This window comes from Python bivittatus, unplaced genomic scaffold (assembly GCF_059951505.1).
Source record: "Python bivittatus isolate LINGU-HERP-01145 unplaced genomic scaffold, Pbiv_v1 ctg000070_np1212, whole genome shotgun sequence".
Classification (NCBI taxonomy): domain Eukaryota; kingdom Metazoa; phylum Chordata; class Lepidosauria; order Squamata; family Pythonidae; genus Python; species Python bivittatus.
In genome coordinates this window covers 45,955,614-45,981,203 of record NW_028277034.1, presented here as the reverse complement: position 1 = coordinate 45,981,203, position 25,590 = coordinate 45,955,614, and the positions used below count along the sequence as shown (strand labels likewise).

The 25,590-nt window shown below is 38.4% G+C and overlaps 1 protein-coding gene across 6 annotated transcripts in view; it reads right to left on the bottom strand.

Moving 5' to 3' along the window:
• The window catches only part of FAM13A (family with sequence similarity 13 member A), a 131,298-nt gene that overhangs the window by 9,714 nt on the left and 95,994 nt on the right, over positions 1 to 25,590 (bottom strand). For all 6 annotated transcript variants that reach the window (XM_088133064.1, XM_088133065.1, XM_007427390.4 and 3 more), the window contains 7 exons: positions 15,600 to 15,747; positions 8,967 to 9,180; positions 7,628 to 7,766; positions 6,918 to 6,999; positions 6,590 to 6,807; positions 4,333 to 4,416; positions 1,518 to 1,613 (listed from right to left, as the gene is read on the bottom strand). In XM_088133064.1, coding sequence (XP_087989190.1) covers positions 1,518 to 1,613; positions 4,333 to 4,416; positions 6,590 to 6,807; positions 6,918 to 6,999; positions 7,628 to 7,766; positions 8,967 to 9,180; positions 15,600 to 15,747 — 981 coding nt within the window. The remainder of the gene's footprint in view (positions 1 to 1,517; positions 1,614 to 4,332; positions 4,417 to 6,589; positions 6,808 to 6,917; positions 7,000 to 7,627; positions 7,767 to 8,966; positions 9,181 to 15,599; positions 15,748 to 25,590) is intronic.

Genomic DNA, 25,590 nt, shown 5'->3' with positions numbered 1-25,590 from the left:
GCTCGGATGCCGCAGGAGCTCCAAGGATTCCCAGGGACTTCTCTAACAATAGGGCCTCTTTCTAATGGAACAGCATGGGGATGTTAAACAAGAGGAAAATGCAAATGGTTAAAGTGGGATTGCAAACTAAATAGGAGCTAGCGGTGTAACATGGCAGCAAAAAAGAAAAATGCAATTTTAAAGTGCATCCAAAGATATGTAATTTCCTAACGACAGGAAGCAATCATTCTCTTCTATTTCGCTTTGCTAAAAATTGAGTTCTGTTACCAGTTCTGAGAAGCTGATGTTCAAGGCTCCAAGAAATTGAAACAGGTTCAGAGAAGGGTAACAAAAATGTTCAGGGCACTATAAACAAAGATTTATGAAAAGAGATTGAAGCAGCTGGCTTCTTTAGCCTTGAGTAGATATGGAAGGAGGATAGGAATTCTTCAAATACCTGAAAGGATGTCACACAGACCTTTTTTTTTTTCATTTCAGAGTGCAGGATCCCAAACAATGGATTTAAATTACAGGAAAGGAGATTCCAGTTGAAGCTTTAAAAAGCTTTCTAAAGTAAGAATAGTTTAATAGTAGAACCAATTACCAGAGGAGTGGTGGAGGCTAGACAGCCAACTGTCTGGAATCCTTTAATTTGGGTTCTTGCATTGGACAGAGGTTGTACTCAGGAACCTAAATGGGCCCTTCTAATTCTATGATTCTAGGCTGAGGAATTCATCCTAGATTTTCCTATCTCTCATTTTTAAATGTTTCTAATGAAATCAACAATAAATTGAAATCCAGCACATTGCAAAGCAAAGGCCCTTCCTTCAGCATATGCTGTAGTTCTTAGAGGCATTCTAAGGAAAAACAATGTGTTGTTTTGGGGAAACTTTATTTGGAAGTATTCTCTCCTGCCCAGGAAAAAAAACAAAAAAAATAGAGACAAGAATTGATGGTGGGGAGCAATCTTACTAGTTTGCTCTATGGAAAGAGATCTTGACATCCCTTCTGGCACTCTTTTTATGCTTTCAAAATTCCAAATGTGCCCCCAGCTTACAGTGCTGGGGATTTCTGTCCTAGATATTGAGAATATTAAAATAGAGCTTTAAGATTTTTCCCAATTAGGAACTTTCAGGTCCTTAAGACCTTGCAAAAATGAATGGAACTGTAGAATGCAATGGGACATGCAGGATAGACATCTTCTGATATTTCAGGGCTCACATGTAGAAGAAACCTGGGCTTGCCATAATACGGGGAACAACCCTGAGGAAACCAGATCTCATCCCATCCAGTCACTAGAACAGAATCCTTATTGGGAAATGCTGCTGCCAAGACTGACCTGAACTAACTGCCAGGAGACCTGTATTTCTTTTCACATTTTGTGTTGGAGACAGTATAGATATATTTATCTGGCTGTTACTACACAGGGGATATGGATTGCAAGCAGCAAAGTGGTCAGCACAGTTGACGTGTTCTTTCTTGCCCTTCTCACTAAGAAAATTCAAGTGGAATAGTCAAAACATTAGGTTCACACTCACAATAATGGGAATACAGTTTGCCCTTGAGAGGATCTGTTTCACCAAGCGGTATCTGTCATAGAGGGGTTTCATCGTTTGCCGTTCATGTTTTGTTACCTGAAAAGAAGAAAATCGCTTGAATGTTGATGCTGGTGGTAGGTTTTGCTAAGGCTATCATATCTGGGCTGCAAAAGTCTTGGAAGTTGTCAGATTTCAGCAAAGAGAACTCGTTACATCTAGTGATCATCCACATTTTTGCAGCATGGACTCTGTTTTCTATTGAATCTCTTGTGAAAAAGAAGGATAACCTTCCTCCTACTATCCCCTTATGAAGGTGGGGCTGGGCACAGGTGCTACTGACAAGGAATGAAATTCTACAACACAAACATCATGGCACTGGTAATAGCTCTTAGGGCCCTCTCTTCCCTATTATTTCACCAGACCCCTTAACCTCTACTGTCTGGGTATGTAATTCTTTGTCCCAACCCTCACAAATTAGTCCATACTACCCTATCAAGAAAAGTAAGATCTACATATGCATGATATCCAAAGTGGAATTTACTCTATGTATCAAAAAACTGCAACAATATAGATTGTTATTGTCAGCCTTACCAGGTAGATCAGACAGGAAACACAACCAGATAAGCTAATTCTACTGTAAAGCTACATTAACAGAGTCTTGGAATTCAGAAAGAACAAATTTCCGTCTCCTTTACAGCCCAAGAACTAGGGAGGGTCCATTCTGAGCTTCTTTCTCGACCCATTATGCAGCTGTGGGTTATGCCCTCTCTTATCTGACTGTTCACCTAGGCAGCATCTCTTCACCCCATCTCCCAAGGTCTTTCCCACATACCATTATAGTTATACCTTAAATTCAGGTATTTATTATCATCATCATAATTGTCAGTTAAAATGGCAACTTTTATCATTCAGATCTGCAGTTTTAAACTGTTTAATTTTTATCTAGCGCTCCCTTAAAACAGAAACACCTTGTTATCTCTCATGGTTCAAGTTCAAGGCCTGATCCTGACTCCCTTTTTATCTAAATGCTTTGCAGTGATTACCTTTATCACTTTTATCATCAACTTAAAAACCAGGTTTGTCAATCAAGATAAAGGAGACATATCCAGTTATTTGGAACCACTTATTTCTCAATACTGGGGGAATTAACAGCAATAATTATATAGTTTCCTTTAGCAGGGACTGTGAATCACTATTTCCAAGAAAGAACAAAACATTAATACATAAATAAACTGGATAGCACATACTTCAGACACAACAGAAGTGTAAATGAAAACAAAAATAAAACAGGTAAAAAAGGCTAATTTGAATGGTGAATGGAAAGTAAAAGTCACTGTTGTCTAGAAAACAACCACTAATGAAGTTCTGTTCACCTCCCCAAATGGGTTTCTTTGCATGCCAAATCAGTGGTACAATCCTAGATGAAATAAATATAAAATCTTAAGAAGGAAGGTAGGTGAATATGCTATGTGGATATATAATTTACTTCCAAAGCATATGGTATTAAGTGGATCTCAGTGTTCTCAGTTTTAATCAAGAGTTTATTCCAGAAAGGTTGAAACGCTGGCAAATAACATGCAGACCAGGAGCAGAGAGAACAGAAGGCCAGGAACTCATAATGTAATGGTAATCTGGAAGCCTTTTTGTAAGAAAATTTAAGCAGTCTAAGTGGCATTGCAATGGCCTGGCACAATAAATGTATTTATCAAGTGGTAAATTCATACTTGGTTACATTAAATTAATTAGGAGAGGGGGTATTGTACGATAAGTGTATAAAAAATGTATGGTAAAAGTTGAGGTGCTTATAAAGTATTAGGATTTTCCATTTGTTAAACTGATTAATTGCTCCAAATTTAACTCTGTAAAAGTCAGATTACCAGTGTTTGAGTTTAAGAAATACACATGATTAAGGCATGATTACATACCTATCACATATACCTTATACATATTCTAAGGTATAATATATATAATTCTGTACCTTGATTTTAAGGTATGAAATTATACATATTAAATAGATTCACAGGCTTATAGGTTTCCAGATGAAGCTCAAATGACAAAATGTGTGCTGTCTTCATATGAATGTCATCCATGTCATCTTCCATTCATTTTGTCATGTGTGGTGTTCATTCATGTGTGCATCAGAAGAAGAAAAAGGCAGGGTAGTTGCACCATTCCTTTGACTGGTAGTTCTTAGGGGCGCTTCTTTTGGAAGTATTCATAAGAGCCACACAATCATTTTTATAATAAGCCAAAACATCTTCTAAACAGAAAAACACCCAAAAGGGGGATAAGTATTTCATTGCATTTTGGAGACACCATTATTGTGTGAAGTTTGGATTCATAGGCAACAAGATGCTGCAAAGCACACAGGGGTGTGAACAAAGCCCCTGTTTGTAATTTCTTAAAGGAGCTGCATCTTGTCCTGGAGAAGATGCAGCTGCTTTAAGAAGTTGCAAACAGGGACTATGTTCATGCACCTGTGTACTCTGAAGCATCTCTGTGCCTTCAAATATGAAGCACTACACAGCACTATTAACTGTGTCACACACAGAGACACAGACACATCATCAGGAAGTCACGAGAAAACACTTGCAACAATTGCAGAGAGAGACAGGTCTCCACTCCATGGCCACAGAAGAAGTTGGCAACTAAAGATGGATAAACAGGGATTACAGAATAATATCTAGCCAGTCGTCATCATCTCTGTCTTGCTGCTTTTCCGCATACATTTTAACACATTTCTCACATTTACCAGCTGGACAGCTGCACTCATCTAAATACTGAGCCTGCTTGATACAAAAATTACTGTACTTACTGGTCTTCCATGGATGCTTTCATAATACAGGAGGGCTTTCTGAAGGGCCACTTTCTCTGCTGCTATGTCATCTCGAGTCATATCCTGGGTATGAGAAGCAAAGAAAAAAGGGTGAGGAACAGCATGTATACAGTATGTGGCTCGTGCTGCATTTCCCCATCCTGGTGTTCTTTATTTGCTAATTGTTGGCTATCTTGAGCCTGTTTTAAATTGTTCGTTTATCTCTGCACATTGCCTAGAGTTGCTTCTCCCATTGAGGCAGCTAATAAATCAAATGCAGTTAATCAATGTATTGTTCAATAGGCCTGGAATTCTGCCTGGATTGGTTTTATTGGTGGAATTTATTATTATTTTTTAGGTCTAAGGATGCGAACAAAGTTTTTCAGAAAGTGTGGCCTCTTGGCTAGGACATTCATGAAGCAGACCAAGAAAAGGGTTCATTGGGTGGGTCAGTGATAAGAAATGATAAATCTCTTGTAAGAATATTTTAGCTGTTCTGAAAGAAACAATATGTGAGGATGGCCCTGAGACTTGGACTTGCAAGATGCTGCCTTGCTAATTCTCCTTGATATATTGGCAGTTTCCTACACTACTAGATTTTGATTGCTTCCTTGAGAGATGTCTGCTTTTAGAGTGGGAGCCACTTTAATAATATTAATGTTGGATGGTTGATTCCAGAAGGAGAGGTTGAGGAACTACCGCTCAAACTGAGATACAAACTTTAGAATGCTGCAATGTCAAGTAATGAATTGGGGTTTGGCAAGAGAAGTGCATAAAAGTCAATAAACAAGGCTTAATAACTCATGAGATGTTTTGGTCTCTTTTGCTCTGGATTGTGATATTGTGATGTTCACGTTTTCCAGAAGGACCACGCTCCCTTTGAAAAACCAGTTCCGGATCTCCAGTTATTTAGCTTTAATGGTCTCACTGGCATGAAACGCCTTCCATTAGCTTAGACGGGTGGATGATCCACAACATCGACTGAGTAGAAAATCAGTTATCCATTTATTTATTTAATCAATGTATATTGCTGCCCATCTCACATATGTGACTTGGGATGGCTTACCATAAAAATAGATAAAACTCATATGCTACAAAAAATGAAAACACACAATAGCTGGGAATCATAGCAACCAAAACTTCTGCATAGATTACTGCATGTAGACCTGTCTTTGAAGACCACTTCTAAAACTAAGCTAGCAATTTAATAGTGCTGTTCTGGACTAACTAGGCATATCTGACAGTCCTTCAACAACTGCGCTAGCTTGAGACACATTTCTGGGAACAACAGAATGCTGATGCTTCCCCTTCCCCTTCCCCTTCATTGTTTGTGATCAGGATAGCAGAGGCTAGCCTTGAGGACATAGAGTCCTCAAGCAGCACCTTATATACTAGCCCTATTTTTTCCTCGCTGCAGGTTCAGCAAAAGGCAAGAGACTATACTAAAGATCAGAAAGAAATTTGTAAGTGCAGCAGTGACGTCAGTTTCAGCACATCAGTATTTACAATAGAGCCAAGGTCATTTTCACTGTTGGGGAAACAAAGCCCTGAGAGATCTTCCAGAGGTTATCCTCCTATCCCTAACAAAATAATTGACAGCAGTACAATCACTGACACGGTGGTTCTCAAATATTTATCGTACACTTTCCAAGTGACCTTTTACTCCATGACTTCTGCAGCAACCTTTTCAGGTTCTATTCAGCATTTCTATTAAACCTTTTACAGCTGATAAGATTTAGGCTAAAAGCTTGAGTCACAAATTATGTGCAAAACAGCACAGTCCATTCCTGGAATGGAATCCAAGTGTTCTGGGGTGGTTCTTCCATGTATCTTCTGGAGCAGAAAAAGATTCACAGTGTTCCAAATAAGACTGTTTCAAGAATAGACTTTGTCCAAAACCCCATAACAACTTCCTGTTCTTGGCAAACTGCTGCTAGTCTGGGAGAAAAATGAAACACTCGGATCGTACCAGTTTTGCGTAAGCCTATGTATTAAGATCAGTCACTTAACTTGGGGCTATTTCAAACAATTATGCAATATAAAAGAAATATCCTTCAATATCCTTTATCTACCTTCTCATACTAGAACTTTATATTACTCCATAGGGATACTGCGAACAGCCTTAATATAATTCCAAATTAGTAGGTTTTAATTTGCATCTCAATCATCTATGTATGCACATCTCTTCACAGAGGAGGTTAAAATTGTGTGTGTGTTTTTTAATTATTATTTTTTCTTTCTATTCTCTTAAATGTACCTTAATGTCCTCAGGTCGGTTTGCTTCTGTCCTTTTCTCTTCAAGTTTCTTCTGCATGGATTCCAGAGTTGCCTCCACTGAAGGCTTTGATGATTTATCAGAGACATCTTGTTTCTCTTCCTCCTTCTCCAGCCGAGAGCCAAAACTTTTGGGGAGTGTATTGCTACGTTGGCGTGTCACAGGAACCAGATCCTCTTCTGACATTTTCAGTTTTGACTCTAGTTTTGGGCAAGGAAGGGAAAAGTGGATTTTTAATGATAAGCAACAGAAAGAAAACACAGATAAGTCCAAAGTCTAAACAAGGACATGTCGCCAGATTAATTCTCACCTTTTAGTTGCTTTCTAAACTTTGCAAGGTCATTTGTCCATTTCAGCACCTCTAGATTGGCTGCTTTGTCACTGTGAGAGGGCTGCCACAGAAGAGGAAACAAACAGGGACAAAGGATTTTTGTGAATGAAGGCATTAGAAATTGAAATCAAGGCTTATAATCAATTTCTTTTATTCATGCCAGCAGAAATTGGGTAATTTCCAAAAACTTTCTGCCCATCTAGTGGTTTTTTTTTTTAAATATAACAAAGAAGTTCTTGGCTTTTCTGAGTGACATTTTAAGGGTATATAATAGTTTTTAAAAAATGAAGGACAGTTCATTGCTTCATGCACTCCCCTAAAACCTACTGTAAATCTAAAATGAATAGGTCTATTGCACATGAATGTAGATTGAATTAGCATCTATCGCACATAAAATTTCTAAGTCACCTGAAGAGATTAACAGCTTGATCAAAATACATCTTATACTTAGATACACATTATTTGCTCAGCTTAGTGAGTTTTTTTCCCCAATGGGGTAAGAAAAGATAGCAAATTAATAATAAAAAACTCGTCAGTCATTTCCTCTGCTAGATTATCAGCTTAATGAATTTGCTGTTTAGCAATTCAACTGCTAGCGATGTTCAGGTAAATCACATTTGGGTAACTGGGAAAGAAATGTAAATCTGAAAAATTCTGTTTGATTGAAGGAAAAGTTTCCATCAGCTTACCCTATACTTTCTCTCCTCCTCAAATTTTTCTTCAAACCGCCTGATCTTTTTCTTCAGTCCTTGAATCCTGCGAGTCAACTGTGCTGGTGTCAAATCTTCACTGTCATCTTCATAAGATCCCAAAGAAGAACTTCTTCGCCTGTAATGAAAGTTACCGTTCAATTAATTTGTGCACATACATTGATATGAAAAGAGGATCCCCTGAAAAGAGGATTCCCAGAAAAAGTAAATTGCTCTCATATTCTCCTTTACATGGGAGCATATTTTTTTCAGCTCTCCAGCTTCGTCTGCTTTGACTGGAGAAATCTCCCAGTCTTAGGAAGACAACTCCCTCCACATCTCCTCCACAATTCTTTAATTGGAAATACAAAGGGTATTTCCAAATTTCCCCTCAATTCTTTAATTGGAAATACAAAGGGTATTTCCAAAGCATTTCAAAACAAGTCACTGCTTGCATGTAAATGAACAATGAAAAAATATTTTAATAATGACTGAATAGAAAACCAAAGGATGAAAGGATGAGCATCAAGACACAAATCAGAACATAGAACCAATGCTGTTTATTGGGTAGAAGCTGGATGTTTGATTCCAAATGGCCTGTCTTTGCCTCCCTGACCTCCTATGGTATCACTGTACTGTTACATTCTGTTCTGTGCCTGTAAAACTGAGACTAAGTGTGAGAGGGTATGGTAACAAAAAGTCAAGATGGCGGCTGTAGTGGTATGACTGAAACTCATCAGGAAACCTTTTCTAACTTTTATTAAATAATTCAGTAATTCATCCTCCAAGATCTAATATATTTTGCAAGGCTACCAACTATATTCTTTGCCTTTAAAACCTAGCTTTCATGGACAGCAGCATAAAATGCTATAATCTTGAAATGAGATACAATATTCCATGACGGTGGAGAAATAATTTGAATCCTCATCACCTGCAAAACATTCTCTGAACAAAATCCCAGCTTTTTATTTTTGCAGTTCCTCTTTTCTCCCCTGCAGGATGTAATAATTATACAATTAAACATTCCAAATTGTGCAACCACCCTTCTTTTCCTTCCACAATCTGGGATAGAGCAAGATATGAAGAAACATGGGAGTTCTTTAAAATAAAACCAACAAGAACACCCTCCCTTCTAAAACCCAGACAACTTTGAATTGAAGACTGAGTATATTCAACAGCCCCATCATGGTGAGTATCTGCTGAAAATGGAGAGGGCACGAAGGGAAAGAGTTTAGGGCTCAGTTGGAAGAAATGGGTGACTGGAATTCTGGAGCAGTTTGATAAGAAAGGAAAAGACCTACCCAAGTAATAACCTTGCTGAATGCTGCAGCCAACCTACCTCATGAACGAATGAGAATTGGGTGGGGAAGGAGGCACTTCTGTGTCATCCAAGTACTGCTGACTTTGCCCATAGCTATAAAAGCGAGGGGACAGCATTGGGTCACTATTCTCATCCAAAAGCTGCTGAATGAGGCGACCGGCCTGAGGGGAGAGGCGAGCTTCATCAGAATCTAAGCCATCACGCTGCCAGGAGGAAAAGGCAGGGACAGGTTCTGGAAAATAAAGCAGGAGGAACAACAATTGGGAGCTTGGTTTACAATGGTTTTTAGTTTGACTGTAACTACTCTATGACTCTAAATCTAATTCTCTGGCTACTGCACATGGTTAAAAACTGTAACACTGTAGAAATCATCATAATTAAAATTCAGCACGCAAACTGATGTAACATAATGAAAAACAAAAAACAGCACAAAAGACAATGTAAAACAAGTAATCAAGAACTCCAACTACAGTATATTATAGGGAGTGAAGAACATGGAAAAATATTCATTGACTTCCATAATACCAGCAATTCTAAGATAACTCTTCCATCTGAGCCATAAATTACTTGGAGAAAAGTTAAAGTCTTCCTTTCAGGCAAATATTTCTAAAGTCATACTTCTAAAATGCTTGAGAGAGCAACAGTAAGGAAGGCTTCTCGCTAAAAAGATGTGATGACAACTTTTCTAAATGAGAGTGTTCCAAAGTTGGAGGACCAGCTGTTTCTCAGAGCCATTCTCTGGATTTAGATTAAAGGAAGAGATTCTACTGATGATCTTAAGGTAAGTATACGGCAGGTATTGAATCAGTTACAAAGGTTAAACTCTGCAGAGGTCAAACCCAGTATTTTGAATTGGCCCAGAAACACATTGGAAGCAAATAAATGCAAGAAAGCTATCATAATATTAGTTCCATATTAAGCTCTTAATTTTGCATTAGTTGCAAGTTTCCAAGCCAAAAATATTATATTACTCCAATAGCCTTGTTTACTATTATCTATTAATGTAAATTGGCTGTTAATTGTTAATTCTTGATCCTTGGTAGAATTAGAAATGATTTGGTATAAGAAACAATTATGCTTTTAGGGAGAAAGTTTGAAAAATGTTATGATATACTATTATATAAAACTAATTATTTGACAAAATTTGTTTTAAAGAAGGTTGAGCAAAATCAAGGAACATTGGAAGTCAAAGAAGTGGGTCAATTGGAAGTGCTGCAAACAGACTGCAGATAGTTTGGTGGTTATGATATTTATTTCACCCCACAACCTATGTACCCTTTTGCTACATATTCAGAATTAAGAATACACCAGCTTCTAAACAGCAAAGACTAGGGAGAACTGTATTTGGCCAAAGGGAAGGCATTTTGCATGAACCATTTTTATAGCTGCAGAAATTTCTGCCCTTCAGAAGTAAAAGAATGCTTATGATCTTACAGAATATTCCCATGGGATATACTATGACTTAAGAGAGTCTGGAAGGAAATACTATTTTGGATTCTCCCACAGCATGTTCTCACCACTTTGCAATATAGTACTGCCAAATCTATTGCTTTGTAAAGCATATTCTAAAACTGAAGCCGCTTCCAAAAACCGCTATTCCAGTATTTGTTCTTCCTTTGCTTTAGTTTTCTTGCCCAACACTTTATTTAGATTTCAGATATGTACATCTCATGAGATTTGGTAATCTAGTGCAACGTTAGCTATTTATTTTTTTAAAAATCAAAATGCTTCTATTTTGGGATTCTGCATATGTCATCAGGGGACTTGTATGTCATAGTGCCTGCAGATGCTACAATGTGGACTCCTGGCTCATACGGTGCTCCTCAAAAACCCTCTGTGATGATGTAATGATCCACATAAAGGAAAAGGTTGGGAACTGCATTTTGTAAAGAAACTCAAAAACGATCATCCCTTAGTTTCTGGCTTGATACAGGAGCATAATTTATAATAATTTGTAATTATAATTATGATAATGATTTCTAATCATTGTAAGCATAAATTGTGGCAGCAAAGACCTTTGTATGAATTAAGTCCTTGGATCAGTCCACAGAAACTCCAGATAAAAAATGCCCTATATCATGGTTTGGAAAAAGGTAGACAGAAGATCTAGAGAGACAAAGAGCCCATATTTGACCATATGCGGTATAAAGCATTTTTATATTATACTTTTTAAAGAATCTACAGAAATACTAAAAGACTCCTCAAATGGTTAGGACCACTAAAGTTTTGGCCTTGTATCAGTCCTTCTATACCCTCAAAGATGGAGACCTCCCTATGCAGAGGCCCACTCATATCTTCCCAGCATGCTCTGTTTAACCCTTCTTCTTTCCATTGTGACATCATAAAATCCTATTCTACTAATGTATCTGTAACCAAGCTTTGGCTACTTTCAAATGATCAGGCAAGAGTATTTACCCACCATCAACATGCTTCCCTTTGAGATTGCTCATTTGTTCTTGTAAATTACAAGCTATAACTATTCAGATTCAACTCATCCCATTTTTATTTAACAGGTACTAGAACTTAATTTCAAACTACCATCACAAAACAATAATTAACTCAAATCTGCCATTTTGTTTAATTGACCAAATTTAAAGTACAGGCTATATGGGAGGTGAGAGAGTAGCAAAATGAGGATGGGAAGCCAGGGTGAACAACATTTTGGAACAAATTGAAAGAAGTGGTCATATCTTGTGATAATTCCCACTGTATCCCACAAGAACTCTGATTATTTACAAGTTGATAGTTTACTAAGCTGGTTTGCATGCTCCTACCAGATAAGTTGGTTTATGATTTGTGGCTCTGTGATTCTAAATAAGAATTCTGGAGGCGAATGCAAAAATTTCCCAACAAATGGGTTAAAAAAAAAAAAAAAAAAACTGCCGTAAAAGCTCTTCCTAGAGCTTTAGAAGTAGGAAAAGCATATTAAAGTGTTTAGTTCTGATCATGCAGAAGTCAGTTACCAGTCCTTACATTCCTAAACTCACTTCAAAATCACTGACTGCCAACTTTTTCTTGTAAGATTGCTGGTGTTTTGGCCTACATGTTCAGAAAAATCTAGGAATAAGTAGAAATTTCCCAGATCCATGCCATTATATCACGATAATATCGCCCCATGGGTAAAACTTTCCGAATGAAAAAATTAGCATGTCAAGGAGAAAGATTCAGCCAGGTCTGCTTTAATGCAGGGAGTTATGCTCCCCATGCCATGACAGAAGACTACTCAGGTGTCCAAATCTCTACTTACAACCTCAAATTGCCTGGTTTGAAGAAAAGTATCATTGTTTCATTTTTATGAATGGATTAAGCAACCCTAAAATACTTACTGCCAATAACCTTGTGTAGCATTTTAATAACCCATCAGGAATAGAACTGAATCAGATGGCTATCAAAATTAGGATATTAATTAAAATTTGGGAGATGCTCAACAGTTTGCCATAATAGTTATCATCTGCTCTTCCCTCTATGCTCAACTGCAAACACTTTTTTCCCAGATTTTGAGTTGGCATTCCGCAAACAAAGAACCATTGTGCCTCAAAGATTCTACAGGCCTAGTGCTTCCTCATTTGTCTCTCTCCATACATGAGGGAGAGGCAAGGCTCCTGGGGAAAGGAAGGAAATAGACAAGATTGAGGGTGAAGGAAAGATAGTGGACATCTTCCCCGACAAAGAGTCACAGCACAAGCAGGGAAGAATTTGGTCTGGATTAATTTATTCTTAAAAAGTACTTTAAAAAGTAGCGGATTTGAGTAATAGTTTATGGCTCTGAAAAAAGGATTAAATAAGTTAACGAATGGCATAAACTTCCTGTTCAAGCAGCTCATCTCCAAGTACCAGATGCTTAGTAGAGATCATTAATGATTGCTGATTCCACAAAGCTGATTCAGAGTCTGCTGGAGATATCTGTCGGTTTGTTCCATACAGATTGGATTTTGTTTTTTTTTAATCTGATCCAACAAGGTAATGTCTAGTTGCTTATTCTTATAAAATATGCCAACAAAAGTAAACCAAAGAAATCATCATTATCATTTCTTCCACTCAAACCTGACCCTGTGCTTCCAGCTATTTTATTTTTCCTTATTATATTTATGTTGTGAGGAAGCACCTTCTTCACGGGGCAAACACAGTAAGTATTTAAATAGGAATATGCGATATACGTCATTCACTAAAAACAGCTGTATAACACATTTAGAATAAAAACAACAGTAAAAAATTCCAGCTTATAGAATAAAGTTGGGGATCTATTGATTTAAAAGTGAACTAGGACATCATATTCTTTAAGTTCCATTTAACTTCAGCCAAGAGAAAATAAAATCCCATGGATGGGTATTTTGCTAGCATTGAAGCATCACAGAGAAGGCCCTGTTTCTTGAGATCACTAACCTAACAGATCTTTCTGGAAGGCACACTAGCAGTGTGCAAGCAGCAGCAGCAGCCCCACCACACCACCACCGCTACAACTTCTTAAAAAAACAAAACAAAACCAAAAAAAACAAAACAACCCCCCCCACCCCCTTATACAGTAATTCTTTTGTTTTGTCACGTGATGTTCATTTATAAGAACAAGTAACCGGAGAAAAATGGAAGGGATTTCATACCTCATGACTATAAAACAGAACAAAACAACGACAACAACAAAAACACCCTGCTGAAGAAGTTAGATTGCATGTGTTCATGCCATCTGCTATTCATGCTTATCTACTGCCGTGTAGGTGGTTATTAAAGTGTTAACTTTTGCAATCAAAATATTCCAGAAAATGTCAGTAATGACAGCGTTGAAAACTTTAGAAGCACGTGAGGCAATACAACACAAATGTATATGACTGAAAGATTTCGAGTCCACTAAGAAAACTAGGCCACTGATTACAAGTCCTCCTCTTGGCATATTTAATTTGTGAAGATCTTAAATATTACCACACAGAAATGACATCTGTGTCACAAAATGCCTTAAGGACAAAATAAACCATACCTGGCATAAATTAAAGCTAACATACAAAAGAGAGGAAAAAAGATCAAGTAGTTTGGGCTAAGTACTGATTTTACCTTTTTCAAGAATATTTACATGTACTTCCCAACTTCTGTAATGTTAGAATTCCTCAGAATGAAGGACTTGAAAAGATATTTACTTATTAGAAGACTAAAAGAGGATATGATAGCATTCCTGAAGAATTGTCATAAAAAAAGAAAGCCTTAACTTTAATCACCCCAAAATGTAGGAAAGATGGGGAAAAATGTTCTGATTTCAGCCCAGACAGCTGAAACCACAGGGAGAGAGTGCAACTTTATTCAGATTATCTTTGAAAACATAACCACCAAATGTCTCTCCTTGGAGTATTGCTAATTAGAATATGAAGGAAATATAAGGAAATAAACATGGCTGGAAGGAATATAATGAGGCATACTTTAGATATAAGGGAAGAGCATCTAATATATTATCTAACTGCAAAAATAAATTTATGTCACCTGGTATCTTCCATCATGAATACCCACAGCAGCTGATGGTGCAGGTTTGCATATTAGCTAGCATAACTGAGCCGGCTTTAAAATTCTGGACTGATACAAAAATAGCATGTAGACACAACTTGGCATCAATTCCAAAAGGCTTTGGTCCAGAATACCCCCAATACCCAAATCAAAAAACTCAATAATGAAATGTCCTTATCCATTTGAAAAAAGATGACTCTAGGGCCTCTAAAGAATCAAAATGTGAAAGATAATTGGTAGAAACGTTCTTCCAGCATTTCTAATCTTTGTTTTCAGTAGCATGACTTAAAGTGTTCTTGGCCATTTCATGTTAGTGGATGCAAACAAAACAGCCCTTTTGCTAGAAAGAAAAACACGAATACTATATTCCTTGCCTTGTAAAAATAATGCAAACAAATGAAAGTGATTCTATTCCCCTTTCCCAGAGTAGCCAATAGAAGTATGTGTGCATAGACCCAAACATATGATCAGTGTTACAACGGCTAATGCTAAACATCTCTGCCTTACCACACTGAAAAAAAGCAATCAGATCACTGGGTACCCAATGAATTTAAGATCTTTAAAAAATGGTGATGAACCCTCTTAATTAGGTAAACCACATTTTACACAGGAAGAAATTTTTAAAAATTAGGCAGTTCTGTAGGAATACAAAAATACCAACTTAAGCAAGCTTTCTTCCCTCAGACAATACAGTATTATAGTATCTGAACTTAGGTATTCTGAACAAGTATTCCCCCCCTACAGATGGACCCAGGAATTTACTGCTGTATCTTTTAGCTGGTTTGCCAGACAGGAGACCTTTAAGCAGCAAAATGTTAACAATCAACTGAAGAGGACAGTAAAGAGACAAAAATATTTCTTTTTTTCTCTGAGTTATCTTTCTGAAAGGAATACCCAACTGCATCTTTTCTAACAGAAGCTCAGTTCCTGTACTGAAACACTTCATTAATTTCTAGAGAGTAGCTTTCCCCAATCCAGTGCTCTTCAGATGTGCAACTCAACAGACTTGTGGATTGAGGAGCTGCTGTTGAAGACATCTGAGGAGTAACAGGCTGGTGAAAACTGTCATAGATCACAAAAACAAGAGGGAAAGACAGAAAGAGAAGTAAAATATGCACTCCTGCTGAAATAAGGGTTGTCTCATTCATGCCCAACAAGTAATCCTACCTTCCCAGTTGTTGCCACTACGCAAGGCTGACAGGTCCAGACGAGGCACTTCTGATACAAAGGTGTCTTCCTGGCCATCTACTTCTTGGTTCCTCTGTAATTTGACTTCAGGAATGACAGGGTGTTCCTGGATCTTCATACTTGAGCTCTGCAGCAAATCCCCCCAAAGCAAAAGCAAAAACTTTTTTGCAAAATTCAGCATAAATGGGGAGAAAATAATCACAAAAATCAGTCTTCTTCCTTTCTACAGACAAATTGAAAACGGCAGCCTTTTAATATCCAGCCTTTTTGCTCAATTCCTCCCTTCAATACTCATGGGTCACTTTCACTAGGAAAAACAAAAAGAAAACTTTTGCTCCAGAAACTTTCTTCTTGACTAAAGAAGCAGAGAAAGCAACTCAGAAGTGGCTTCCTTCCAACTGTGTAAGCTATTAGAGACAGCTAATAGTGTAGAGTTTATACTTGAACAGCTTGAAGAGACAAGGGAGCGAGAACAAAGGCTGCGTTTCCCCTTAAACCTGTGGCTGTTGAGTTTGCTGAACGCAAAAAGCAAGAATGCATCACCTAAGGGGCTGCCGTTGCTAAGGCTACAGTACGACCAAATCTCTCTTGGAAATTGACGATACTGCTGTCTTCCCTCTTCCTAGAGGAAGCTGAGTTTTCTGCCGTAGACTGTGAACAACGAAAGGTACGCAAAGGCCCTCCAGCAATCTGTGCTGCGGTGTAGATCTCGTAATGCCAGCAGAGTTAGGCTGGCTGGCTGCACGTCCCTTGGCTTCCTGTGGTTGTTTTCTAGCTGGGTGTGGGGGAAAGCAGACCTATTTATGGAGGAGCTCTGGGATATTACAAGCCGCTGTTGCGCAAACTGAAATCATAACGGGTTTTGGCATTTAATAACTGGAAGTGGTAGGGGCCTGCAAATAAGCCAGACACCAGGAATGCTTTCCATTCCATTGAATCTTCATCGCTCTCCCCCGCCCCGCCAGCCTCCACCCCTAAGCAAAAAGCCACTGAGGAGGTGATCTATAATGTATACTGGAGGAAAGAAGCAGAAGCATTTTGCTCTGTGCCCGCTCACCAGATATCTGATATGCCCTGTGTCTGGATATACTGGACTCGCTGCCCTCTGTTATTTGCTCTGTACACTTAGCCTGTCTGACTTTATGTTCTGGGCATAACAGCACACTTTTTCCTTTTGCAAAATGCAGAGAAATTTAATCCAAAGGGACTATCAGAGGAGCGTGCCTGGTGTAGGCAAACACATCAGGTTTTTACTTGTAACTTGGGGAGAAAGTGATGGGAAGAAAAAATGGCAAGAGTTAGAGACCTCTGCTGACTTCTCCACGCTTAGGAAAGGGCAGAAATGCTGGGGCAGAAACACTGTTAAATTGTTAAATTTAAATAGTTAAAACGTGAACAGCTAACCAAGGTAGGAGCAGATTTTTAACTGGGATTTGTTTCTTTAGAACAGTCAGAATCTATTTGTCCATATGAAATTCTAGGTAACTGCCTGCAGCTCTGTTTTCAGCATCTGCAGTGGGAACTGTTAAAATTAATCCACTCTGGAATTTGCCAATATGCTGAATTAAAAGGATGGTGGGAAATAAATGACACTTTCCTCTGCTGATTGTAATGCAATCAATTGTAATCAGCACTACTTTCAGATGGCTGCCAAGAAGGAAAAAAGCAAAACAAAAACCAACAAACTTTGAGTAGCACAATTCTATATATATTTATTCAGCCCCTTTGTGCTCCCTAGTCTATATATTTAAAAATGCAGCCTCATATGAAATCTAGTCCACCCATAGAATACAAATGAAGCTGCAATAAAATCTGGATTTCACTTCAGACCCATAAAACTAGTCAAGCTAAGAAGGTTGCCAGAGGAGTCCAGCCACCAGGAAAGTGACATACTGAATGCAAACAATCAAACCACAGATGTTCTAGAAATCTAAGGAAGAATAATATATTTGTACTGCAGGCTTCCTTCTGCCAAACTAGCTCCAAGAAAAGAGATGAGAGAACAGATCCCATTCTCTATCCAAACCAGCCCCATTTTCTTTATGGAAAACATACTCCAATCTCAAGCAACGCAGATCAAGTTCAAAGTCAACTTCCTCACAAACGACATGGGATTTCTTCTGTCTACACATGTTCTGATATGCATACATTGGAACAAGTCATGGTTTAACCATGATTTATTCAATAAACACAGTTGGCTGAATTCTTATAATACAATAAACAAAACGTTAAGAACAAAAGAGCCCTGCTCTGCTAGATGAAGCCAATCACCCATCTTGTCCAACGTCTGCATCACAGAAGCCCAGAAGCATAAACAGGATGAATTACCTTCCCCTATTGCTCACCAGTAACTTGTGTTTAAAGGAGGCTAACCCAGATGGAGTATTCAGTTACCAAAGCTAATAGCCATCTCTGTTGAAAACCAGTCAAACAGATAGTTATCACCACCTCTGATGACAGTGAATTACATCATATAATTATCAGTTATGCAAAAACCAAATAAACCACAGTATCTTGTATGATTCCCACCATAGTTACTGTAAGACCACCATGGGAGGGATGCCACCTATAGAAAGAAAATAAAAGAATAGAATAGGGAAGGCAATGTTTTTATTCTGCAACTGACTTTCATCATTCACAGAATCTAAAAGAGGATGTTGTCTTCCAAAAACGAATTCAGCAGGAGAAGCTGAAGCAGCTGCACAATGTTTTCTACTTGGCAGCCCTAGTAGTACACACTAACCTGTAGTATCTAGTCCTATATATGTTCACCTGGAAATCCTACTACATAGAATGAGGCTTATTTTCTAGTAAAAATGAATTGTAACCTTTATAACACACACACACTTCTCCCCTTGAAACATTCTGAATTTTTATTATTTGCATTTCTTTAAGCAAAGAATGTTCAATGATTTTGCTCAGGCAGTCCTCAGTTAACGACGGTAATTGGACCGGAATTTCCATCACTAAGCAATGTGGTCATAAAGAGAGATATAATGTGACCACATCGCTTAGTGATGACAACCCTGGCAGTCCATGTTGCTGTTGTTAAGTGAGGATCACTCTTTGTTAAGCAAGGAACTCCTTGCAACTTCCTGACTTCTACCAACCAAAGTCAGTGGGAAAGTCGGAAGGAAGTAGCTAGTCCCAGGTGGCTTGCAAGCAGACCAGCAGGCAGGTAAGTGGCTGCTGCCGGGTGGGGGAGGGGGTGCAATGGTGTGCAGGTGGCTGGCAAGGTGTGGCATGACCACAGCAGGGCTGGGGGTGGCTGCTGCCAGGTGGGGGAGACTTACCAGATCAACTTGCGACCTTCCCTGCTGGCTTCCCCATTGACTTTGTTTGTGTGAAGACGGCAGGGAAGAGCGCAAACTGTGACCATATGACTGCGGGATGCTGCAACCATCCTAAGTGTGAGCTGCTTGCCAAGTGCCAAAACTGCAGTCACGTGACCACAGAGACCCTGGGACAGGCTGGAACTTTGAGGACTGGTCGTAAAGTACCACTTGTTCAGCACTGTTACTAAAGTTAAGTCACTAAAATTGTTTATACTTGTGATGAAGGGGGAAGTCAAACATAAACGATTATGTTCTTTATATATTTCTTTTCTTTTTCTTTACTATATTCTTTTTCTATTTTTTTTTCTTTTCTGCACCTATTTTTTTTATTCTTTTCTTTTTTAGTTTGTATTAGTTTTTATCATTGTAATTGTAATCTTTAATAAAATTACTATTAAAAAACAAATATGTAGTCATTTTAAGACATATGAAGAAAATACTTGTCTCTAGTAAAGTGATGAATATGGTTTATTCTTTTTCTTCCTATTAGACCTTCTCCATCGTTCTTTCTATCTCCTTCCACTCCTCTGCTTTTGAATTTATCCCTGTTTTGGAGAATTAATTTAAAATACTGTGGACAACTCTCCTTACACTAATACTTCTGCTGATTTCCTGTTTCCTTTATTCTACTCCTCTACCCCTTTTCTTGTCCCGTACTGCCAGCCCAATGAACTGTTACTTATGGGCAGTTTTCCAGACCCTTTTAACCATAGTGTTCCTCATTCCTTGCTGAAGAAACCCTTCTTGGAATCCTCTTGGTACTCAGGTTACCAGCCTGTCTTGTCCTTTTTTGTCTAAAGTCCTTGAGACAGCTGCCTTCTCACAATTGAGTTTGCATTTGTCTTTTAACAGTTTTCTTGATCTATATCAATCAGGATTTGGGGCAGGCCCCTTAACTGAGACAGTACTTCCATAAATTTTGAATGAGATTCTGGTGGCCAAGTCCCTGTATTTTGTTTCAACGATGGTCCTCTTGGATTTGACCACAGCACTTGACTGTCAGATTGTCTAGGTTACAGTTTTTAAGCATCATTAGTAATGAACATGACTGGTTTGAATTTCTCTGACCCTCTCGTACTTTTGCAGGATTGAATGGTGGATTTCAGTCCTGGAAATGTGTCCCTCGGAATTAGTCTTGGGTCCTATTTTGCTGACCCCTTTATATCTTTCCCTGAGTGCTCTGATTATTCTCATATTGATGATACACAAGTTTATCAGTCTTTTCTGCCCTTGTGGACAATGCATGGTCAGTGGAGATAGAATGCCTTGCTAGCACTTCCTCTTAGGTGTCCTCCCACTATCTTAAGCTGAATATGAACATGACTGAGATTGCTGTGTTTCAATCCAATCGTCCTTCTCATTCTCTACTTAATATCCTCCCATTTGCCATTGGGGCTCCTGGATTGCCCTAGTTTCCTCTGCCTGCAACTTTGGGGTCTTGATTGATGACCAGTTGACTTTGGTCCATTTTTTTTACTCTATTTGCATTCAGTGAATATAGATAGCATCCAGGGGGATTTGACAGAGGAGACTGCACTGAAATTAGTGTCTACTTTGGTTGTTTCATGCCTAGAATATTGTAATAGTCTCCTGGCAGGGGTTCCCGATTCCTTTCTCCATCCCCTGATCCTAGTGAGGAATAGTGCCATTTGGGCTATTCTGACCTTCTACATTATTCTCATGTTTCAGTACTATGGCAGGGCTCTTCCCTGGCTCACTATTTGAGCCAGATCCCAATTTAAACTACTCATGCTTGTTCTTAGATCCCTCAAGCCACAAACTCCCCAGTATCTGCCTCCCTTATTTGCATCTACAATTCTGCTAATTCTTTATGTTCCTTTTTGCAGGATAGTTTTGGTTCTTTACTCCAGAGACACTGTCTCCCAATACCAGGCTTTTAGGGATCTGGCCTTGTGACTCCCTTCTTGCCTTTGACTCTGTAGAAGCCATGCTGTTTAAAGGGGGTTTAAAGACCTTTATATTTGTTTAGCGGGTTAATGTAGAGTCAGAGTGCTCCGCTCTAGCTGAAGGTTGCAGAGTAACACCTGCTTTAAATTATTATGGAAGTATATATAGTCAATGCTATTCCAGGACACTGTCTTAAGTGTATTGCTTTCATGTTGAATGTTTTAGGGTTAATTTTTGTTTGCTGGATTCTGAGTTAATTTTATTGGATTGATCTGCAATTTATTGTGCTGTTATTGTTATTTATACTATGCATTTGTAAAGGTGCTAAATAAATGAGTAACATTACTGCTATTTTGCTTAACAGGAGCAATGTCTTCTTTCAAGATGAAACACTTGGCCTTTCAACTGTTATAAACCCAATCAATTGCACAACTTTTTATTTCTTTTTTCTCAACTTAACCTATATATAGCATTTGCTGCCCTACAAAACAAAAGATAAAAGAGACAAATATATTGCAACTTTTTTTAAAAAAAATTCAGACATCCTTCTTAACTATCATACCTTTAAACCAAATTAATTAAAAGCAAACATACTGATTTAGAACAAAATTCCATAGTCCACTACAACATGTCCTGTTCCCTCTAGCCCAACTCTTCTGCCAAGGAAGAACATGATGGCTAAAGGAACACTGAAAAACAGAATTTGTCATAGGGTATAAATGAGCTTCCTTATCCTTTTCTCCTAAGACACACTGTACCAGGCCCTTAATCTCCACTTGTGTTGTCACTGCTGTAATTTAAAACTACCAATGATATTTCAAAGCCATGCAATAAAATCAGGTCAAGAGTTGTCTAGCCACACACCCACGTGCCAGCACCTGCCATTAATAAAAATTTGGGTACAGCAACTGAGGGTGTACATTCAGAACATTTTCTTCAGTAAACAGAATCGAAATATTCCTAAGGCAGCACCCAAAAACTTTAATGCACACTCATCAACCTTATTAGCACTGGTGCGGAATTAAGTCCAACTGGCACCTATCTCAGAAGGTTTATATATAAAACCACATTAGGATTTTATTCTCTAGTAAATGTTGATGCATTTTGTCTCTGATGTTACTCAGCAAGGTTTTTTTTTATTGTTTAATGGAAGTGAATCCATGTGCTTTATCAATCAGGGTTGGTTATGGAGGGCTATTTGTTCATTCATGCATCTTGCAATGCAATGAATAACCCACACAGCTTTCTGAAGAATAATGGCTGCTTAGACCCAAAGGTAGCTACATTCCAAACATATATGGATGGCTCACTGCACAAATGTATTTTTATTTTTTGCTTCTGATGCCACTGATATCCAAGCATGATGACATACCTATTTGTGGCATCACCCTTCTCTATGCTTGCGAGAACAGAGAACAGAGTGGGAAGCTCATAGTAAAGCCAAGAATCTCCACTGCTGAGAAATGATCTAGTCCTGCCAGAAAATAAGGGGACATAGTATAGCCACACTGAAGAACTTCTTCAGGACTTTCCCAGCAACCCGAGCTAGTATGTCTGCTATCTATTTAGAGTCTGGCTTGAGATCACATAATGCAGGCATCTTACCAGTCTACATCTGGTCAGGATGGAAGATTGTCTAGGAACATTCTCTTAGTTATATAAATGTAACAAAATACATAAAAGACTCAGAAGTTCAGATTGTGATAGGAGGCTATGCAGCCAATCTGTTATTTACCACTCAATTATTTGCACTTGACCAAAGTCCTTGCATGAAGAAGCTCCAGAACAGACCAGTCCCATCCAATGACTGCTGGGTCCTTGCACACCAAGCACAACAGGGATGTTTTGGACAGATAAACCCACTAAAGAAGATACATGCAGGGGCAAAAAGAAAAAAAAATGATATTTTCTTTTAACTTAGATATGGTGATATGGCATTTGCACAGGTGGGACCATAAGGGTCACCTCCCTGGCCAATCTCAGTATGCGAGGCAGCAAATATTCAGGAGGTACTATTTTAAATACTAAAAGGCCTAAGTTGTTTAAGACTTTATCAATGCAGCATCTCTTTAGGATTCAGCTACAGTTTATTGACACCCATCTTGCCCATGCTGCCTTCAGGCACATTTTCTTATTTAGACAGAATGAACGAATAGAACTGAGTGTCATTAACATATGGATGACACCTTATTTGAAATCTCTAGATGACAGCTCCGAGTGATTTCATATAGAAAAAAAGGAAGAGAATTTGGGATGACTTCTTCCAATGCCAAGGAGCCAGATGATATCTCTGACAAGAGTTTTATAAGCAGGAACCAAATAACTGCACAAAATGTTGCAATTCCCAGCTCAAAAGGCATTATGGTGAATGATGTCATGTGGCAAAGAGAAATCTAGAAGCATTAGTTGGGCAGCACTCTTCCTATTCTTTCTTGACAAAGGTAATAAATAAGACTGTTTCAGTACTGTACTGAAATAGGCCTACATAACTGACTTTCTCCAGGTGCATCTGTAACTAACCAGCCACCAACCTCTCCATCAGTTTGCCCAAGAAGCAATATTTACAATTGCATGTAACTGTCTAAATGGTTACAGGAATGTCTCCTAAGAAATCATTTCACTGCCTCTTTCAGAGCAGTGGTCACAATTCCTTTTGCAAGAAGACATTAACGACTCCCCAAAGATCTTCCTCCTTGATCTTACCAGTCATAATTAGACCCCAATTCCCTATTCACTTTTATACATCTTTCCCAGCACTACATTATTCTTTTTAAGACTAGGAGACCCAGAATCATATGTATTTTAAAGTCAGGTGCACAGTACATTTGTGCAACAACATCACAATACAAGTAGCTGTCATCCATCCATGTCCAATGAAAAGAGCATAGAGATTTGGATTCCATTCAAGGGGGTAAGAGCATGGATTCATTAAAGGAGGCGAAGTATGGACCACTTACTAAAAATAAGATATTCCAAGGTCACTGAAATTATAAAAAGACATTTTGTAACTAAACACTAAGATCCAACTATAGATATTTAGGAGTTCTGTCTGACCTTTTCCTACACCTCTATTTTAAGGTATAATAAATAGGGAAAAGCAAGAAAGCTTGTACTTGTTTGTTAGGGCTAAATAAAATTATTACATGAGATATGTTCCTACGCAACTATAAGCAACAGGCTTAAGAAGAACTGTGGAATGTAAAATTATCCTGAAAGGGATTTCTGGGGGAGGCATGGTGAATTGAAGGCATCTCCGTGAAAGCGGAGCCGACAATCCCGACAAAGACCAAGGAACTGGTGAGTTGACTGGTTCTTCGGAACCTCTCTGGATAAGGAGAGGATGGGAGATCATCCAAATGCACTCCAGATGGCTGCTCCTTGCAAGGAGACTGCAGGACAGTGGTCTTCTGCGGGCTTGAGCACCAGGAGACAAAGGGATTAGCCATCTTGACCGCAACAGAGCCTTTTAAAGGACACTAAGCCTCACTTTCTAATGACATTCAGAAATTGCCTATTAACCATATTAAAGCTATTAGAGACCTTTGGAATGACAAGTTTGAAAAGCCGCCAGGTGAGTTTAATTTCAACTCTGAACAAAATAAAAATTAATTACAAGCTTGAGAACTTAAAGAATTTGAAATTCTTGAACAGCAAAAAGCTAAATACAATTTTGATCTAAGAAAGTTACAAATAGGGTCCAGTTAAATCTGGAACATTGGATTTTGCTATAAGATTTTGGAATTAACTATAAAAAATAAATAGCTTCTTGTGGGACCCAGAGTTATTCTGGCTATCTTGGTTCATAATAAAGATAAATGACTATGATTTTAGAAACTGGACACTAGAGGGGAATAAAGATTCTAAGTAGAAGGAAAAAAAAATACAAGCCAGCCTTTTTTTTGCTATTAAGTAAAGCAATCAAAAGAGGTGCATTACAACATGTGGGAGGACAAATGAAGTACCTCTCTTTGAATTATTAAAGCACCCACATCTTTTGCAAGACTCATGTGGCTGCTTTGAAAGCTATCTCCGCTCACATGCATGAGAGGCTCTGCACCTTTTTTGAATGCTTTGCCCATTCCAGGTTGTATGTCTTTCTCTGCAATGAAAACTTGCAAGAAAACCCAGAGATTAGCCATAGCAATCAATGATCCAAGAAAACTTTCCAATAAGAGCATTATTTAATGTCCAGCATTCTGTGATCATTAAAAACAAGAGATTCCCTAGAAACCATATTTATTTATGCCCATGTAAACACTTAGTAACCTTGGCTGATTTCAAAAAGCTAAGCAAGGTTGGACTGCTTCAGTGCGAAAGTGCCAAGAAATCCAAGGACTGCAGACTAGCCTGGGAAGTCAGAAAAGCATTCCAGAAGAAGCAATTTACTGTTGCTTAGAAATGTACATGATGTGTTCATGAAGTTATCAGAGGTGAGCTCAACTCAAAGGAGACAAGACTTTACTTATCAATAGAGTTGGCAATGGAATTAAAAACATAAGGTAGAGTTGTACTCTTGCTAAATACACAGTATCTTGATCTAAGCTTCCAACTGTATCACCGCAGCAATTCAACAGTGACCCATATACATGGCTGCCCTGTGGGGAGGACATTTTTGGAGGGGAAAGAATACAAACCATGAGGTCACAAATGTCTTCCTCCTATTGTACAACTTGCTATACAGACCCTCCCTGGCATCCTGCAGCCTCACTGGATCAAAACACTGATTT